The 17,066-nt window shown below is 39.2% G+C and overlaps 1 protein-coding gene across 1 annotated transcript in view; it reads left to right on the top strand.

The window, feature by feature from the left end:
* The window catches only part of PELI2 (pellino E3 ubiquitin protein ligase family member 2), a 178,503-nt gene extending 169,506 nt beyond the window's left edge, over positions 1-8,997 (top strand). The window contains exons 4-6 of the mRNA XM_063091699.1: positions 40-237; positions 1,953-2,141; positions 8,431-8,997. Of these exons, the coding sequence (XP_062947769.1) occupies positions 40-237; positions 1,953-2,141; positions 8,431-8,997 (954 nt within the window). The remainder of the gene's footprint in view (positions 1-39; positions 238-1,952; positions 2,142-8,430) is intronic.
* Positions 8,998-17,066: the final 8,069 nt, after the last annotated feature.

The following is a 17,066-nucleotide window of genomic DNA, read 5'->3' on the forward strand; positions in this document are numbered from 1 at the left end:
ATTTTTCAAGTGAATCATGAGTGTATTTGATTTATTTAGGTGGGCAGATCAACAGAAAGCCCTATCGACTTCGTGGTCACAGACACAATTTCTGGTGGTCAGAACAGTGACGAAGCCCAGATCACACAGAGCACCATCTCCAGGTTCGCCTGCAGGATAGTGTGTGACAGGAACGAACCGTACACAGCACGGATATTTGCAGCCGGGTTTGACTCTTCCAAAAACATATTTCTTGGAGTAAGTACTGTTTATAAGTCTATTATTTCAAGAAAAACACCCATTACTATGGCATAGAATGTTTCATTGGCTTTGCGTGATTAGTTAGATTCTGAGATTTCACCCTTCAGGTGGCCAGTTGGAAAAGCTATTATTAAAAATCTGAATTATTACTTGCGATATTTGCTATATTAGTTATAATAATGCAGTAATTACTTTCTTAAAAGTGTATGTATTAACATTGTGCATAATGTATTGGTGGTAGATTTAAGAGGTATATTTCAGAAAGAAAAATAAATGGCCAAATCTAGACCATTAGAGCTCAAAGGAAAGTGTTACTGAGTTATTTATCCATTCATTCAAAAGTGTTTTATTGAGTGTTTGCTCTGTTCCACACTGGATGATATAGATGTAAAAACTCCTGCCCTCACAGGGTTTCCTTATAAATGAACCCCAAAAGTTTTAGTGAATATCCAGTTTTAATATAGTTCTCTTTTGAATTAGGATATTTTGCAGGAGGAAAAAAACCAAATAACACTCAAAATGGCCTAAACACTAATGAGAATGCATTGTCCCACATAACAAGAAGCACCAAGGAAGGCCAGCTCCAGGGCTGGTTGACGCAGTGTGTCCACAGCACTCAGGGACACAGGTTCTCTTTGTCTTGCCCTCTGCCTCTCTTGGAGCACCAGCCTCCGCAGGGAAGGTCTTGTGTCTGAGAGCTGGTCCCCGGCTCCCGCACTTCCGGACATCCCCTGCAACGTGACAGCTTCCAGCCAAAGAGGCAAAGAGGTGGCAGCAGGGGCGCTGTTTCCTCCTCATCTCTTCTTACAGCACAGAGACCTTTTCTGGAATTCTCCCAGATGTCATCCATGTCTCATTGGCTAGATCCCAGTAATGTGACCACCCCCCTAAACCAGCCATTAGGAAGAGGGCTGGGATAATTGGTTTATACTAATCAGGATTTATACCCACCTCCCTCCAACATTTGAACAGTATCTGGTCTCTATCACCAAGAAGAAAAAGGGAATCGCTGTGGCACAGGCAACCAAGAGTGTCTGTCCTGCCATTATATAAAGCTGCTTGTGCCTCCTACCTTTGAGGATATAAACAGTGGTTTGTATGAAAACATAATGGCCTCAACTTGATGGCTTAACGTTTTTAGAAATTTTGTACTTTATGATTTTTTTAAGATTTTTTTTTATGACTGTCTTTCCTTCTGTATCCAGATAATGCATGTGTATAAAAAGCATTCATTCTACTCTAAATTTTTAGATAGCAGGATAAAAGCCATGGACAAGTCCAACTGAAGACAGAAAACGTGCTAGATTTCTGGAATCACATGGGGCAGCTGGGGGGTATTAAAAAGAATCTCTGAGGAAGAAGTGGAATGTGTGTCCACTGACAAATCATTCTTCTATTTTTAGTGCTTCTTTCATATTGTCAGAATACTTGCATATTCTTGTGATTATTAGCTTTAAATAGGAAATGAAAATTTATCGCTTTCCTCCCTTCTGCACCTACATAGTATTTTAAAGAGATTCCAGAATACCTTCATTTGGGGGCAGTCACTTTTGGGGGATTTTTGGCAGCTGGACGGTATGGGGATCCAAACCTGTGACCTTGGTGTTACAAGGCTGCACCCTAACCAGCTGAGCTAACCAGGCAGCCCTGGAACCCCTTCATTTTGAGAGTCATATTAGCGTGCTTTTTCTGTTCTGTGGTATGCTCTCCAGGAAAAGGCAGCAAAGTGGAAAAACCCCAACGGCCACATGGATGGGCTCACTACGAATGGTGTCCTGGTGATGCATCCAAGAGGGGGCTTCACTGAGGAGTCCCAGCCTGGGGTGTGGCGTGAGATCTCCGTCTGCGGGGATGTGTACACTTTGCGAGAAACCAGGTCGGCCCAGCAGAGGGGAAAGCTGGTGAGTGGGCTTCACTCTGGAAAATGTGCCACACTACAGAAACCTAACTCAAGGACTGTCACTCTCCTCCCTGAAGAGCCTCTGAACATGTACGTGCGCTGTGTACCATGACCCAGGAAAATGAGAATTCTTTCCACAAGCACCCGAAGTAAGACGGAAATGGCCTTATTTTCCTTAATGATTAAGCGTTTCACATAGTGGAAGTAAATTTTCTTTTGCTCCTTACCACCTTAAAAGCATAATCTTTTGTTGTATACCTCACCACAGAATTCTACTTAAATTCACTTTAAGGAGTATAAACTTATTTTTAGTGTAAAACTTTGCTGCTTTAGAAAGACTCTGAGCAGTCCAAAACCAATTAGTGAAAATTATGAATTTAAGTATTATTTATTAGACTTTCTGGATCTCAGAAATCATTGTTGGCATTTTTTTCTTGAGTTCTTAATAAAAAACATGAACACAGAATTCTCTGCATTGTTCACCAAAATCATAGTTACAACTTTTACTTGAAATGATTCATATACTGCATTGACCTGGCATGTTAATATTTTCCTATAAATATCACCACTTATCCCCATGCCCTAAAGCAATTGGTTTTTAAACCCTTTCTTCTGTGGAGAATAATTATAATCCCTTAAATGGAAAACTTTGGGTTTCTGATCTTGCCGTAGCTATGTGCACAGCCACTGAAAGATTCTTGGTAAACTATTGACTCCTGTGCTTTTAATTAATTGCTAGGTAGAAGCCAGACCAAGAGGAAGCAAATGTCCTTTTCCAGAAGCTAGAAAAGAGAGAGTTCTTCAAAACCTCCACAGAAAAAATGTATAGGGAATAGAGGATGGGATCTGGCATTTTTCAGAGAGAAAGGTGATAACCAAATGTTTCTAAGATGGAAAAAGAAGATGGGGGACTGTTCTACTAATCTAGTTTGCTGCTCTGTATTGTATATTTGTGTTTAGGGAATTATTTTTATTTCTATTTTATGCCGTTACTCAGCTACAGGCGCAGCTTCTGCGTTTTGCAATAAAGCCTAGTCTTGGAGCATCATGGCTGAATAAATATGAGAAGCATTTTCTAAGAAAGGCCAAGCAAATTCAATAAAGTTTGTTTAAGCACTTTTCAAGAAATTATAACAGGGAAGGGAATGCAAAAGCATTTTTTCCAAGTAACTTTTTGTTTCTGCTCATCAGATAGCTTTACTCAAGACTGACCTAGATTGGCTGAACTAGTTATTAATTATTATAACAGCAAGAGCAAAAAGTCAGTAAATGGCGGCTGGTGCAGACACTGCATTAAAATTTCAGAGATATTAGCTCATTTAATCTGCACAGTAGCCCTCTAAAGGAAGTAGAATTATCCCCATTTCTTGGATGAGGAAGGTGTGGCATAGAGAAGTTAAATATTGCCTAGTGTCATGGAGTTAGAAGGTGGCAGCAGATGGGATTCAAACTTGGGTCCCCCTGATTACAAGTCGGGACTCCGAATTGCCAGTCAGTACCATCTGGTGGGGAGCCATGCCCAGCTCTCACCTAAGATGGTACACACCAGTGCATTTGCGTCCCTGGGGAAATATAAAGCATGTGCTGGAATCCATGCAGAACTGGCCTGTCCAGGAGGGCATATCAGGAGATGAGTTTCTTGTCTGCTCTCTGGTTATTGGGTAGTAAACCACCTCAGGCAGCTGTGTGTGCCAGAGAATTTTACAGTGCTCCTGAAAAGAAAGAACTCCAAAAATGGCTTGCATCAATGGGTTGTATTAATATATAGACTAATTTTGAAGTTAGTCCCCGTAAGTGACACTTAGATCTATGTACAGTCGTGCTGTACTGTTTGAGAGCATATGGTTAACCTGGCCAGTGATAAAGGTTTCCATCAGTCTGATCTTAGGCTTGCAGGAGACTCTTGAGTGGATACACCCTCCCTGCAATATCCTCTTGTTAACCTCTGGAGAACAGTTTAACTCTGTTCTCAAGGAAAGCCTCCTGATTTTTTAGCTTCTGTTTCAATTCATGACCCTTTGGTCGTCCGATACATGTTGCTGGTGGCATTTCATGTAAATTATTTCTATCTGGAGATTAGATTTTTGGGGACAGTCTCTGGTAGTATTCTTCATTTGCATTCTAATGGGGAATGAAGTGATATGATAAAAGTCTGGAATATTTGTTTGTTATAATAGTAGTGCATGCCCCCTGTTCTCAGGGTGTGGAGTTCATGGAAGGTTTTGTATTAATATCATACTTAGCATTTGATATTAATCAATATACTAATGTGTTTTAACAACAAATCACCATTTTTTTGTTTTTATCAGTACAACAACTGATGGAACCTTAGTACTTTGTACTTAACATTATTAATTAAATGTGGGGGAGTGTCTTCAGAAGCTCAACCTTCTGAATAAATAGGTGAATGGAATTTGAATTGTGTCCTACTCATTTAGCTAATTAATGATAACATATGGTAACATTTATAATACTGCTCTAGGAGGCTCTTGAGTATTTTATTGAATTATGTTTGAGATATTTTATTAAGCTCTACTGGCTTTGTATAAAATTAAGTAAATTCAGTTAACTTGATTTGCTTACCTTGTCAAGGTCAGTAGGGGTTGGGGCCTTAACAACCTAATTTTAGGTAAATTATAAAAATAGCTATAGAGTTACTGTGTGCAGGCTCTACCAAGTTTACATTAATTCTATTTCAGGTGTTGCTGACAGCAACCTGGAAGGTCAGTGTTGTTGTTATTGCCATTTACTAATGAGGAAACTGGTGTTTAATGGGTTCAGTCACTTACTAATGAGTGACGGATGGGGGTTTGAATTCTCTATATTGTGCTTAGATAGTTGCTATTTAAGGACCATTAGGTTTTAACTGTCTTTTACTTCCACAACACTGTCAATTCCTGTGCCTTTTCATAGCTTTTATTTATTTATTTTTTTTGGTAGAATTTAAAAAATAAAATCTGAACCCATGCCTCCACACAGTGGCTAAGGGTGTATGTATCTTTGCCATGCTACTTCCTGCACACTGTATTCTGGAGAAAAACTATACATTTTGTTCACAGAGATATCGCACAGTAAATAACAATTTAAAGGAAAACAGGCTACTTTTTTGATCAGCCACCATGTATGAATGGTTTTGAAGTCAGGCCACCAGGTTAAAGTCCTAGTTTCACCACTTAGTGGATCTGTGGTCTTGAATCAGTGACTTAACCTCTCTGTGCCTGGCATCCACATCTATTAAATTGGAATAATACTAGTACAGGTCTTAATAGGATCAGCTAAATAAGTTTGGTACCTGGAGAGGATTAGAACAGTGCTGTACACAGGAATGCTCTGTAATGGCTTAGTTGTTATTACTAAGTAGGGGCTAGGGGCTGGGGATCCAGCAGTGAACACGATGTCCGGGCTCTGCCCTTGAATTGTGTAGTGGGGAGAAGGTCACAGACTGGGCAACGAGTCTTCAGATCAGCAAGTACAATGTGATGAACACAGCCATAGAGAATGTACTGGAAGGTACAGGAGTCCCTTGGAGGAACATTTGCCCTAGACGTAGGAGCCAAGGGTGTATGGAAAATGAAAGACCAAAGACCTAAAATTTATGGTGAGACTTTGTCATTTACCAAGAACTGCCCTGCAAGAAGGAAAGAGAGGGTTGTTAAGCAGCTGTTGGCTGGGTCCTCACCAAATCTCAGTTTTTTACCACATCAGAATTACTCTTTTAGACACAGTTACATCCTGAAATGAGACCTCCTCTGAGAATTGCCTGTGGTCAGCAAGGGGGAGGAGAAGACCATGGGGTACTCAGTATGACAATGGGGTAGGGAGCGAGCTTCAGCAAACTCAAAAAAGGCTTTTGAAAGGGGCCATAGTGTTTGTCCTGCACAGTATTAAGATTTATCATTTTGTTAGGACTTTAACTTTTTCAAATTACTGATATGTGGTACTCCCTCATTCGGGAGGGCTGATTTCTTCATTAAAGGAAAACTTCCAGGACAAAGTGACATCCAAGCAAGACCTGAATGATAAGCAGGAGTTGCCAGGCCCAGGGGTAGAGTTGGGGTGGGAGGGCTGTGTGGAGCATTCTAGGCAGAGGTCGCTCTTGCACGTGCCCATGGGCGATCTACGTTATCGCATTCATAGCTGCCAGCTGGGGCAGTCCTGGTTCATAGGGAGAGTGGTCACATCATGAATGACCTTTTAAGCTCATTAAAAAGTTTGGGCTTGATCCTGAGGGCAGTGGAGAGCTGGCAGTGCCCTGTGAACCAGAAGTTGGTAGTATTTCTTGTTCTTCCTATACCTCTTTCTTTCCTTTCTATGGTTCTTTTCCTCCACCCCAGCCTTCAGCTGACAGTACAGTGAGGCATGGTCAGCAGTGCCTTCTGCTTCCATGTGCTGATGCGTGCCAAGCCCTGCGGGTATACCAGTGACACCGGAGCCCCTGGTGGGAGCCCTCAATCCCGTGCCCGCCCCAAGACCCTGCCTGGGTGGTCTCATCCATTCCCACCCAAATGCTGATGAATCCCAGATCTGTTTCTCTCAGCCAGCTCCGCCTCCCAGGCTGCGTCCACCTGAGCCTGGTGTGCGGACACTGCACCACCTCAGGGGCAGCACACCCACCCTCAACTCACTGTCTTGTCCCCCAAATGCCCCATTTCTCCTGTATTCCCATCTGTGGAAAGCCCCGTTCTACCTACAGAACGAGATACGTAAAAGTCTTTCTTCCTCAGATCAGGAGTTAATTCCTTAGCATCTAATCCCCACACCTCACGTCTGATACTCCCTTTGTTCAGGTGCTCACACCTGCTTTGCCTAGAGAGAGAACCCCGCCCCTCCCCAGCGTCACATCCCTCCAGCCACCCTCCAGACGTCTGGAAGTGACCTTTCTGGAAAGGCACACTAGCTCTTTCACGGCTGTCTAACCCCACGCTGATGCCAACTGGGCAGTGAGGCCGGCCTGCCCCTCCAGCCCAGGCCGCTGGTCCTGCCTGCGCCAGCCCCAGCCGTGCTCAGCTGGCGTTGAACCTTGCTGAACCCTTGTGCTGCCCTCGGTGCACATGTTATTTGGTCTTCTCATGCCTCTTTCTGGCTACCTGCTGATTCCCGATATCTTTTTCAAGTCTCTTTTCAAGGAGAACCCCTTTAAAAACTATTTCTGACTTCCATCATCAAGTAATGGTAGCAGATATTTACATAATGTTTACTGTACACCAGACATTGTTCTAAGAACTTCATTTGTGTTAGCTTACTTATCCCTCACAGCCACCTTATCTAAATTTTACGGAAGGGGAAACTGAGGCACAGAGCACTTCAATAATCTGCCCAAGGACACACAGCTAATAAGTGACAGAGCCAGGCTTCAAACCCGAGCAGTCGGCTCCAGAGTGCACACTTAGCCACTGTGGTGCTCCAGCTTCACACGGCACCTCCCCGACCGGCACTCACCCCTAGCTCTGCGTGTCTGCCTCCCACTCCTGCAGAACCAGTCCGTTCAGGATGGGAAGAGGGGTCACTGGTCTGTGACTCCCAGGGCTCAGCACGCATGGGTGCATGGCAGCAGAGGCCAAGTCCTTGTAGACCAGGTCTCACTGTGCTCCTGTCAGCTGCTCATCAGTCTTGTAAGCATGTGGTACACGGCACAGACATCCTTTTACAAATGAAGGCTCATACTGAACACTTCAGCTTCAAACCTTAGTGATGAAGGATGAAAGGGTCCAGGTGTGTGGGAAGCTGAGGGTGGCCACGAGTGTTCTGGACCACTGCAGTAACGACTGCAGGGCCCCCAGGGCCTCCCGCATTTGCTCTGGCTGAAATGAGGAGGTACTGGTGGGACAGCTCCCATCCCTCATGAGATCAGTAATTGTGTGATGGCCTTAAGGAGGAGTTAATAAAAACCTAAGGAGATTTCTGAAGTTTGTTAAAATAACCACTACCATTAATTGAACACATAAAGCTAGGAATATTGCGCTCAGAGCTTTGTATGTATGATATATGGATATGATACATGATATTTGAATACTATATATAGTGCGTGTGTGTGAAGCTGAGGGTCACCAGGAGTATTTTATACATATTATATATAAGTATAAATATAGTGTCCCATGTTCAAATGATGAAACTGAGGCTCAGGGAGGATAGCTTACTCCCCTGTTCTGTTTTTAGTGGGATAAATGCCTGCACATGTTTTCTTCAAAAATGATGTCTTGTTTAATTTCAGAGGAAAGAATGTTGTTGTGACTTGCTGCAGTGATTTGCTGGATTTTGCCTTAAAAGCATGTCTACCAAATTTGTTGTAGGTGGAAAGTGAGACCAACGTCCTGCAGGATGGCTCCCTCATTGACCTGTGTGGAGCCACTCTTCTCTGGAGAACAGCAGATGGCCTTTTTCATACACCAACTCAGAAACACATAGAAGCCCTCCGGCAGGAGATCAATGCCGCCCGACCACAGTGTCCTGTGGGGCTCAACACATTGGCCTTCCCCAGCATCAACAGGAAAGAGGTAGTGGAGGAGAAGCAGCCCTGGGCGTATCTCAGCTGTGGCCATGTGCATGGGTACCACAACTGGGGCCACCGGAGTGACACGGAGGCCAATGAGAGGGAGTGTCCCATGTGCAGGACTGTGGGCCCCTATGTACCTCTCTGGCTCGGCTGCGAGGCAGGATTTTATGTGGATGCAGGACCACCAACTCATGCTTTTACCCCCTGTGGACATGTGTGCTCAGAGAAGTCTGCAAAATATTGGTCTCAGATTCCACTGCCTCATGGAACTCATGCATTTCATGCCGCCTGCCCTTTCTGTGCAACGCAGCTGGTCGGGGAGCAAAACTGCATCAAATTAATTTTCCAAGGTCCAATCGATTGATACCCTTGACAGCCATCTATGACTTTATTAACAAGTTACTGTGAAGATTTTGCCACTAACTCTAGATTTTACCTTTTTATAACGCAGTTTATTAAGTGGGGGGGACACTGGGGCTGGGAAAAAAGAGGGGACACAGTGATGAAACATGGCAGGAGTTTAAAAGTTACCAGTGATGTGTTGCATGCCAAAACAGCAGCATCGTCATTGAAGTCTGCTTGATTCAACCGTAGTATCTTTGTAACAATTGGATTTAAAATGCCATGCTTTAATTTTTAACCTTGGGTTTTTAACCAAGTTTTTTTTCCTTTGTACACTTGGATGAGACTTTAAATCTTATTTTACAAATAATTTACGATGTAGGAGAAATTTATTCAGAAGTTGTTGGCTCTTAATGCGCAACCTTCAGTGTTTTGTGGCATAGGGGTTGCCTGAAAGACACGCAGTGTCTGGGAATACTTGATAACGGCTAGAATCTGAACAGATACCAAAGGGGTAACTCTGTGAAATGTGATTGGTGGACAGGAGACCTTAGGGCACAGGTGGTTGTTTTGAAATCTGGGGCTTTTTTTTCGATTTATTTTTCTTACTCTTCCAGAGAGAGAATATTCATATATGGTTTTGTGTGTGTGTGTGTGTGTGTGTGTGTGTGTGTGTGTGTGTGTGTGTGTGTGTGTGTGTGTGTGTGTGTGTGTTTTTAACTTCAGTGGAATTCACTTTATACACTCATTCATCAAATACTTGACATTTCAAACAAAGAATTTTCTGTAACTTTTTACTCTGCCTTTTGTTATTTCTGCCTAATGTGGTTTATCTCCGATACTCATCTTGCATGACCAGAACTGTTTGGTTGATTAAAATATAGCAGTTCTTAAAAATTCATTAACTGAGAGTGATTACTGCAGCAGTAGACATGGCCTAGGCACTATATAATACCGAGTTTATTTGCTTACTGAATTATTTAAGATTTAAGAATGATTAAAAATAAGCTTTTACTTTTTAATACCACTTCTTGGGGTTTCATAAGGTCTCCCCCCTCCCCCCCATCCTTAAGCTAAAATTACATGAGCCTAAAAGCAACAAATCACAGTGATAGTCGTTTTTGTTCCCTTTCTTTCCACCATCTGTCACCTTTCCTTGCAGCTTAAGGAGCCCTGTAAGTTTTGAAAATGTTTGCAAATCAAACCAAATTTAAATGTGATCATTAGATATACACAACACTAAGTGGTACATCTGTAGAGATAATTTGAGATTCCTGATTTTGAGAGAGTAAGTGAGTGTTTACTTAGGAATAATTAAATCAGAATTTTATATGAGCTCTACCATCCCTCTCTGTTAGTTTCATTTCATTTTGATGAATAATTCTTGGATACTCATTCTCTGTGCTTGATATCAGTAGTATAACTGATCCCAGAATGTAAAGATCCCTTAGGACATGAAACTGCTAGAATCTGGCTGAGATAAAATTGATCCCTGCCACATGGAGTAAGTATTTATTTAACCTAACACCCTCTTAAGTTGATCATTGCAGATTTGGGCTATATTTTTTAACCTTTGTAAATATATATAATTTACATGATTCTAAAACTTGAATTGAATTCCATATCTTGTCTACTGGCAAATATTTTGCCTGTTTTCAGCCGTTCTAACCTATCTGAATACTCTTTTCCTTAAAGTGGTAAGATATATTACTCCTGATTGCTGCTGCTTATTTTGACTTAATATTTTAAAAGTTCAGCCTCTCAGTTTTAAAATAGCTTTATTTTTCCATGGAGATCACTGTTTAGGATGTGGCATTTTTATTTCTGGTTTTATTTTGGTAATTTTTAAATGATGTGATAATCCAGCATCAGTCCTCTTAGTCATAGCTTTCTCAATTCTGTATAGCTTACTCTACCTACAGACAGAAAATGAAAGAAAAAAGTGGAATTGCCTAGAATAATATGTCGAATAGCTTTTGATTTAGTCAGTCTCCAATGATTAGCTTTCACTGGTCAAATATGTCTTTTCAGCCTGTGATTCTTTGGGCTCTCAAGAATGATGAAGGAGGCACTCGTTCCCTTTTCTTGCTATATGGCTAGAAAGTGGTTTGAGGGTTCTTGATACCCTGAAAAGTATCTTGTAAGGTAAGTTGTCTTGCATCCAGAAAGGCTGGATTTTACCTGCCCCTCCCCCACAAAATATTTTCCAGAAAGTCATGCTCTGATACAATTCATTTCAAGAACTATATAACATAAATCTAGTAGTTCTGCATGCAACATATGCCCAAAAGTAAAGTTCTCTTCCAACCTGAAAAGTTCCTGACTTTTAGTAAATACAGATAGCTTAAGTGTAAGTTGAAATTTGGGTAATAATATTCCAAGCTCTTGGAAGGGCTCACAGTGAACCACTTCTATCAACTCTACATCTTTTCCTTTGGCTTCCAAGTGAGGTCCCCTTCCACCCTGCCTGGGAAACCACAAAAGGTGGCAAGTATACAGAAAGGACACCCTGCTCATGTTGGCCACTTCTCCTAAGGTCCCCTTATAATTTTCATGAGTGAGATTTATTTTCAGAGTTGAAAGCAATTTAGTTTGTGAGAAAAAAGAACTCTAGCTCACCGAAGTAGAGTAACACAGTTCAGAAAAGGGAACTTCTCAAAGGTCATTTCTGTTCTTATGTCTTGCTTGCCATCACGTTAAAGGATGAGTCCCACACCCCATGTGTATACATAAGGAAATAGATGTTCTTGGTCTCTGCCTGACAGAGATGCCTTTTGCAAATAGAATTCCAGAAGGAAAGCCTCAGTGATGTATTCCCACAGATTTTTTTTTCAGTTGTTTGTCAGTTTACTATGAGGAAAAAAAAAAAAAGATTCAGAGTGGATGGGGTACAACTCTGAGTATTTTTCTAGTCCAGAATTTCTTATTAATAATCGGTGCTGCCGGGTCATGCATGCTGGAGCTCTCAACATTTCCCTTATTTGGTTCAGCTTTTTGCAAAAAGGGCTACAGTTCACACTGCAGAGTAAGTATTAAGCTTTCTGGATTTTTTTTTTTTTTTTTTTTTGTCTTCACCAACTGTGGCCCAAAAGAATTAAAATCTTTTAATATAAATAGAGAGCATATTTATCATTTCTCAATAGTTAATTATAGAGTTTGGTACCTTTGTGCCTCAGGGAAGCCATGTGATATGACTGGTTACAGAATTTCAGGGTTAGGGTTTAAGGAAAGGAGAAAGCCATTGGAAAAATGATGGGCTCCATTAAGGAGACTAATGAATCTGGATGCAGAAATATGCCAGGAACTGGCATAAACATGATTGTAATAGAATTTATTTTTCAGTACTAATGGGAAAATTATTTTAAGTTATTACGTATACTGTGTTAGGAAAGTTGAGAACTCTTTTCTGCATAAAGCTTCAATGCCTTTTATTTTTGCTTACATAGAAAAACTCAAACCTCTGTTATTTGGTCTCTCAGTATCGTTATTGGGCACTTTTGAGAGTTTAAGGAGCACGTTTTCTACTTAAGTGTAATATAGATTATAGAGTTGTTACCTGAAGTTCTAGGATTTCACTCAAGTTCTTTTCTTTTTAAAAGCCATTCTGTTCTTTGGATGTATATGAAAGGGTGTATGATCACACCATTGTTATTGCTGGGTAAAAGCTAGTTATCTTCATTCAGTCTTGCCTGATAACAATGGAATTTCAGATAAACAAACCATGGAACCTTGATTTTAAGCCAGGTCCAGCTCTGTTTCCTTGGCTGTTGATCTTATATCCCTATAGTTTAGCCTTTACATGCTAAGGGTATGAAGTTCCTTCTTCAGTGCTGAAAATAGAACACAGTTCTGTTATCATTTCTTTATGACCCAAGGCCAATGAGACAACTTCAGGATCTTTTTTAAAGAATGTAAGCATTATTGAAGCAGTAAAACAAAAGGAGGTGCAGTATTTCTTTTTAGTAAAACTTATATCCTTTCAAGTAAGTTTTCACACTCATGAAGAATCCCTAGAGGAAGGTAGGGAAAAACAAATATTTTTCCAGTTCTATTTAACTGTTTCTAAATATGTTTTTAAACAAAAATTTGATGGAAGAGAAGTTGTTTCTTTGTAGCTGAGATAACAAGTTGCTTCTCTGTGTTAAATAGTCTAGAAATTAAGGGGGTGGTCACTTGCCATGTATAGTGTTGTGAGCAGTTAAATTTTATGGATATATTTGTAAAATTATTCTTTTATATTTCATGTCAAATTGAAAAACTTATTTCTTCACTATTGTACCTGTGGAAATACAAGCCATTTTACAGGAAAAATCTTTAAAAATTATTAAATGAATCTCAGTATGTTTGTGAGTCATTGTCTTCAGACTCTGTGGTCATCAATGGGTTCATCAGGACATTCAATAGGAAGTGAATACAAAGGTAGAATTGATTTTTCCATTTCTCAAACTTCCAAGTTAATCCCAAACAGTTGAGTTAATTATTGTTTTATATTCTGTAGAGTACTTATTTAAATCTGGATTCTGAAAATTCCCCAATTTTTTTTATTAAAGAAATTTCACTGGTGCTTATATTACTATTACTTGTGACATTAGATCACTGTCAAATAAATCTAACTTCAAGGATAATTTAACCTGACTTGTAGAATTAATGAATTTTCTTCATGATTATTATAGTCATTCTGCTACTTTTATGACAATCTTCATTCACTTTTAACATCATAATAAGTATTGTGTGTAAGCCTTCAAGCCTTTAATATCTATCATAAAATATATGTATATATGTTTTTTTCTTCATCACATTGATATTGAAATCTTAGTATTGTTGAGGGAAATCGATTTTTAATTTCCAAAAAAAGAAAATGCACACTTACATAGGCTTTTATTTCAGGGAATAAGTGTTACATACTTCATTGGATGCAAGATGCCATGAATTATAAGGTGTTATTCCAGAAAAATACATCCAGTTACAATTGTAAGATACATCCCATTCAGCAAGGGTGCTAAGACCATTAAATGGGGAAAGAATAGTGTTTTCAACAAATGGATCTGAGACAACTTAATATCCACATGCAAAAGAATGAAGTTGGACCCCTACCTCACACTGTATACAAAAATTAACTCAAAATGGATCAAAGAGCTACAGCTATAGAACTCTTAGAAGAAAACATAAAAGTAAACCTTTGTGATGTTGGATTTGTCAATGATTTCTTAAATATGACATCAAAAAACACAAACAAAAAAATGGATAAATTTGACTTAATCAAAATTAAAAAGTTTTTTGATCGAAGGACACTATCATATGAGTAAAAACACAACCCACAAAACAGGAAAAAGTACTTGGAGATCATATATCTGATGAGGGACTTGTGTACGGAATATGTTAACACTTAACAAGTCATCAATAAAAACAACCCCATTAAAAAATGGTCAAAAGATTTCAATATACATCTGTCAAAGAAAATATGCAAATGGCCAATAAGCACATAAAAACATGCTTTAATATCATTATTCATCAGGGAAACGCAAATTAAAACCATAAGGTACCACTTTATACACAGTAAGATGGCTAAAGTAAAAAAGATAATGACAAATGTTGACAAGGATGTTGAAATATTGGAACCCTCATATGCTCTTTTTGGATTGTAAGCAGCTGCCTTGGAATGAACAGTTTAGCAGTTCTTCAACTGATAAAATATACAGTTACCATGTGATCCAGCAGTTTCACTCCTAGGTATACACCTAAAAATTGAAAACATGTTTATACAAAAACATATACATAAACATTCATAGCAGCATTATGCCTAATAGCCAACAAATGAAAACATGTCCATCAACAGGAATAGAGAAAACCAAATATGGTGTGTATCCATATAACGGAGTATTATTTGGCTATAAAAATGAATGACATATTGATACACACTGCAGTATAGATGAACCTTGAAAACATGTTAAGTGAAAGAAATCAGAAACAAAAGGCCACATACTGGATGTTGGAAATAGACAAGTCCACAGAGGCAAAATAGATTAGTGGTTGCCAGGAATTAAGTAAGGGAAGAGGAATAGGAAGAGATTACTAATAGGTATAGGGTTTATTTTGTGGGTTGATGAAAATGTTTTACACTTAGTGGTGAATTGTACACTTAAAATGGTGACTTTTATAGTATATGAATTGCATCTGAGTAAAACTTACTTTTTAAAAAGATACATCCTAAATTCATAGATGTTCAGTTGTGAAAAAACTTGTCCTAGAATTGAAATACCATACCATAATCTTTGCTTCGTCCTTCTGAGGAAAATATTCAGGATCCTCCAATTTTTGCCTACCTCGAGATGTGTTTTCCAAAGTCTTACAACATAGTTTATTCCTTTCTATCTCACTTCCACTTGCCATTAAGGAGAACATACACATAAGCCTTTCAGAAAAGATTAGAAGGTGGCAGCTGCATATTTTTAAGGATCTACTGCCTTTTATTTTCCTATTAGGATGAAAACATAGAATGCCACTGGCTTCAAAATCCACTTTAAAAGTATATTTATAATGGAAATGATTTTATAATCAAAATAAAAATCAATATAGGGCTTTTAAAAAAATTTAAAATGTGGGAAGTATAAAGAAAAAAAAGCCATTCATAATTCCATTACCCAGAAATTAACACTTAATATTTGGAGGTATATCTTTCTAAACTTAAAAAAGGAATTTTTAATTGTGACTTCAATTTCTTTCTGGTCTTTCAGTTACTTAGACAAAAAGACTGTTGTATGTATTTTGAAATGTGGCTTTGGGAACAAAGAGAAAGTGATGACTTGTATGTCTGTAGTAGGAATGTGTCCTAGGCTTGCAAAATGAGGCTGCAGTTGTTATGGCTGCTGAGCTGTGAGCCTGTACACTTTTCAAACGGTTGTGCCACTGTGAACAGCCACTGCTAATTATGGGACATACATTGGAATGCCCAAATGGAGTATTCTTAAGCATCACTTTCTTTTATCTTCTAAACAGGTTCAAGTTGGAGAATACTAAGTTTATTTTTATTAGTTAAAAGAGGTAAAGTGAACTCTTCCTTGCCTAATTCCAGGTCTGAACTTGAGTGTACATCAGTTTCCTGAAATGTTTGCTTAAAATGCAGATTCGTTAGCTGCATCTACAGAAGCCAGTGCTCTAGTTTTCTAGGTCCAGGAATTTTTACTTTGGATGTGCAACCTAGATGACAGGTGATCCATGTTCCATACTTTATATTGATTGTATGCCTCTGCTGTGCAAGTTACTGATTACCCATTGTGCTCGTGGGTTTTGGCAGACCTTACATGGTTTTCAGGAACTTGAGGCATGTGGTCCCCCATGGAGGTCGGATGGGTGGCCTCACAAGTCAAATGTCCTTCCTGTTCTGTGATTCTAGCTGCCATATTCTCTTAGATGAATGGAACTGAGTCTCTTAACTCTGTTGCTTCTTTTCTAATATTGCATTCCCTATTCTTTGCCATTGGTATCTTAAGTTTATGCCTTTAACTATTTCCACCCTACAGGAAAACAACATCCAGAGATTTTCAAACTAGTTTAAGGGAGTTCGGCATTAAAGATGAGATTTATCCTGGAAGCTTTCTGAATTCTTAAAATTGTCATTAGCATGATAGATGGATGTCATCAGAGCACATTTCACAGGCTTTGTGTTCCTATCATCATATTTATAATAAAACTTGGAAAGGGAACTTTTTTTAACTACAGAGTTTGATTTCTGCATACATTCTAGAAATGTTCTACTGTTTAGATTCATTGGTTTCAATGGATGGGCAAGTATTTTCTCATCTATACAACAGAAAATAGTGCTCCTACCCCTTAGAGAAGTTGTAAAGTTAACGTAATATCCATAAATGTTATAACATAACATGTTATATAATGTAACATGTGCACTATGATATACAGTAAGTACTCAGTAAATGATAGTTGCTTATATTATTCCCTTCTAGGAACATTACCCAAAGAGTCTTTATTAGAACTCGAGTCCCATGAATGCCTTGTAAAAAAGGTCATAAAGATAATCTTATAACCTTAGGAAATAATATGGTACATCCTAAATTTATTTGACCACAGACTCTT

The sequence above is a fragment of the Cynocephalus volans genome, chromosome 3 (assembly GCF_027409185.1).
Source record: "Cynocephalus volans isolate mCynVol1 chromosome 3, mCynVol1.pri, whole genome shotgun sequence".
In the NCBI taxonomy this organism is placed as follows: Eukaryota; Metazoa; Chordata; class Mammalia; order Dermoptera; family Cynocephalidae; genus Cynocephalus; species Cynocephalus volans.